This window comes from Penaeus vannamei, chromosome 10 (assembly GCF_042767895.1).
Source record: "Penaeus vannamei isolate JL-2024 chromosome 10, ASM4276789v1, whole genome shotgun sequence".
In the NCBI taxonomy this organism is placed as follows: domain Eukaryota; kingdom Metazoa; phylum Arthropoda; class Malacostraca; order Decapoda; family Penaeidae; genus Penaeus; species Penaeus vannamei.
This window is the reverse complement of record NC_091558.1, coordinates 4712745-4715244: the sequence shown is the minus strand read 5'-3', so window position 1 is coordinate 4715244 and position 2500 is coordinate 4712745. Positions and strand designations below refer to the sequence as shown.

The 2500-nt window shown below is 38.8% G+C and overlaps 1 protein-coding gene across 1 annotated transcript in view; it reads right to left on the bottom strand.

Annotated features, from left to right (window-relative positions):
• Positions 1 to 2500, bottom strand: part of LOC113820509 (cytochrome P450 4c3-like) — a 10857-nt gene that overhangs the window by 3877 nt on the left and 4480 nt on the right. Inside the window, exons 5-7 of the mRNA XM_070126247.1 lie at positions 1900 to 1990; positions 1119 to 1304; positions 159 to 228 (exon numbers count right to left, since the gene is read on the bottom strand). Of these exons, the coding sequence (XP_069982348.1) occupies positions 159 to 228; positions 1119 to 1304; positions 1900 to 1990 (347 nt within the window). The remainder of the gene's footprint in view (positions 1 to 158; positions 229 to 1118; positions 1305 to 1899; positions 1991 to 2500) is intronic.

Here is a 2500-nt window from a genome sequence, read left to right as displayed (position 1 = left end):
TCTTTCTTTCTTTCTTTCTTTATTCTTAATATAAATCTTACCTGTAAAGAGCTTTCTTTCTTTCTTTCTTTCTTTCTTCTTAATATAAATCTTACCTGTAAAGAGCTTTCTTTCTTTCTTTCTTTCTTTTCTTTCTTTATTCGTAATATAAATCTTACCTGTAAAGAGCTTTCACGTATTCGGAATCACTGTCCGCTTGAGCACCAACGACGCGACCCATGGCAGTCTCTGGAAAAAAAAAAAAAAAAAAACAATTATGGGATTTACGTAAAAATGTGTAGCTTATTTTACGTTTTATGTTTGACTCCCTTGCCGACTTTGCGTGCAGCCAAGCGATTTTTTGCTTCTCCAAAGAATTGTAAAGCTTCTCTGTTCTGGAGATTAAGATTAAGCTTGTCTTGTCTTCCCATTGGACTGAGCAATCTACAGAATTCGGTAGATAAGAGAATAAAAAAGATAAATACAGCTGAAAACTTCCGTAGTTATTATCTATTTAATATGCTAAGATTAAGCTCCTGCAACAATGACAACCGTGTGATTTTGTTTTTATTTTCACACACACACACAAAAATTGACGAATTGCTGCATATACTATCTTGCTTTCTTAAAAGCGATACATAAACCGCCCCCCCCCCAAAAAAAAAAAAAAAAAAAAAAATGGGGACATTCATGCAATATTGAAGTTTATCCCTTAATTGTTAACTGGAAAACTACTCTTATTGTTCTAAGTTGATCAAATCAACGACAGATTATGAAACCAAACCTATATTGGGCAACAACAACATATTAGGAATTCAACCACTGATAAGGAAACTAAACACAGATTAGGAGGCCAATCACAGATTCGGAAACCAAGCACAGATTCGGAAACCAATCCCGGATTAGGAAACCAAACACAGATTAGGAAACCAAACACAGATTAGGAAACCAATCCCAGATTAGGAAACCAACCACAGATTCGGAAACCAATCCCGGATTAGGAAACCAAACACAGATTCGGAAACCAATCCCGGATTATAAAAGTAAAAACAGATCAGGAAACCAATCCCGGCTTAGGAAACCAGTCACAAATTCAGAAACAAACCCCAGATTCGGAAACCCCAGATTCGGAAACCAACCACAGATGACGTCCAGAGCGCAGAGGGTGATGTAAGGGAAGATGTCAAAGGTGTTCCCGTCAGCTTTCTTCTGCAGTCGTTGGACCATGACGCTGCTCTGTTGATTGAAAACCTCCACGAAGTCCTCCAGAATCTTGAAGTGGAAGGCGGGCGTCAGGAGCTTCCTTCGTGAGTGCCACTTGGTGCCTGAGGAGAGAGAGAGAGAGAGGGAGAGAGAGTGAGAGAAAGAGAGAGTGAGAGAAAGAGAGAGAGAGATAAATAGATAGATAGATAGATAGAGAGAGAGAGAGAGAGAGAGAGAGAGAGAGAGAGAGAGAGAGAGAGAGAGAGAGAGAGAGAGAGAGAGAGAGAGAGAGAGAGAGAGAGAGAGAGAGAGAGAGAGAGAGAGAGAGAGAGAGAGAGAGAGAGAGAGAGAGAGAAAGAGAAAGAGAAAGAGAAAGAGAAAGAGAAAGAGAGAGAGAGAGAGAGAGAGAGAGAGAGAGAGAGAGAGAGAGAGAGAGAGAGAGAGAGAGAGAGAGAGAGAGAGAGAGAGAGAGAAAGGATTGTCAATGAAGAACTGTCCGTCGCTGTATGAGGCAGATTAGCATTCCTATACAATGGAAACTCGCATGTCAATCTTTTCTTTAAAGACATATTAACGGACTGGAATTTTGATGAGAAATTCTTTGAAATCACCTCTACATGACTTAGAAAACACTCTTCACATCTTTCTATACATTTCAGTGCTGTGACGTACCTACAGGAGTACCTCACGAGCCCATACTTTCCCTACAACACGAACCTGTGGACGTGAGGAGACCCGTGCCCAGCCAAGGATGTAGGAAGCTATAGTCACGGCTCTTGTCCAGGTGCTTTTGGCTGCTGAGGATCACCTGGACATTGAAGATGCGATTTAGATTATGTTGAAACAACTTCCGACTTTTAGATTATGTTGAAACAACTTCCGACTTTTAGATTATGTTGAAACAACTTCCGACTTTTAGATTATGTTGAAACAACTTCCGACTTTTAGATTATGTTGAAACAACTTCCGACTTTTAGATTATGTTGAAACAGCTTTCGACTTTAAAATTGCCTGGAAAGAAAGGTATGGAGAAGTACGGTTCAACATGTGGAAACGAATTGAATATTGCAAGTACGTTATCGAAATCAGTGGGACTTTGATATGATTTTTTTGATATGCTCTTCTAGATAGGAAGTTTTTTTTAGAGACAAGAATTAAACACTAGAATGCATTATACACAAATGCTTTACTAATTATACCATTAGCAAAGATATAAAAAGACTGTGTGTGTCTGTATGCATGTAATTATGTTATATACTACTGATACGAACATACATCAGTTTTCCGAAAAAAAAAAAAAATTCTCTGAGAAACATTT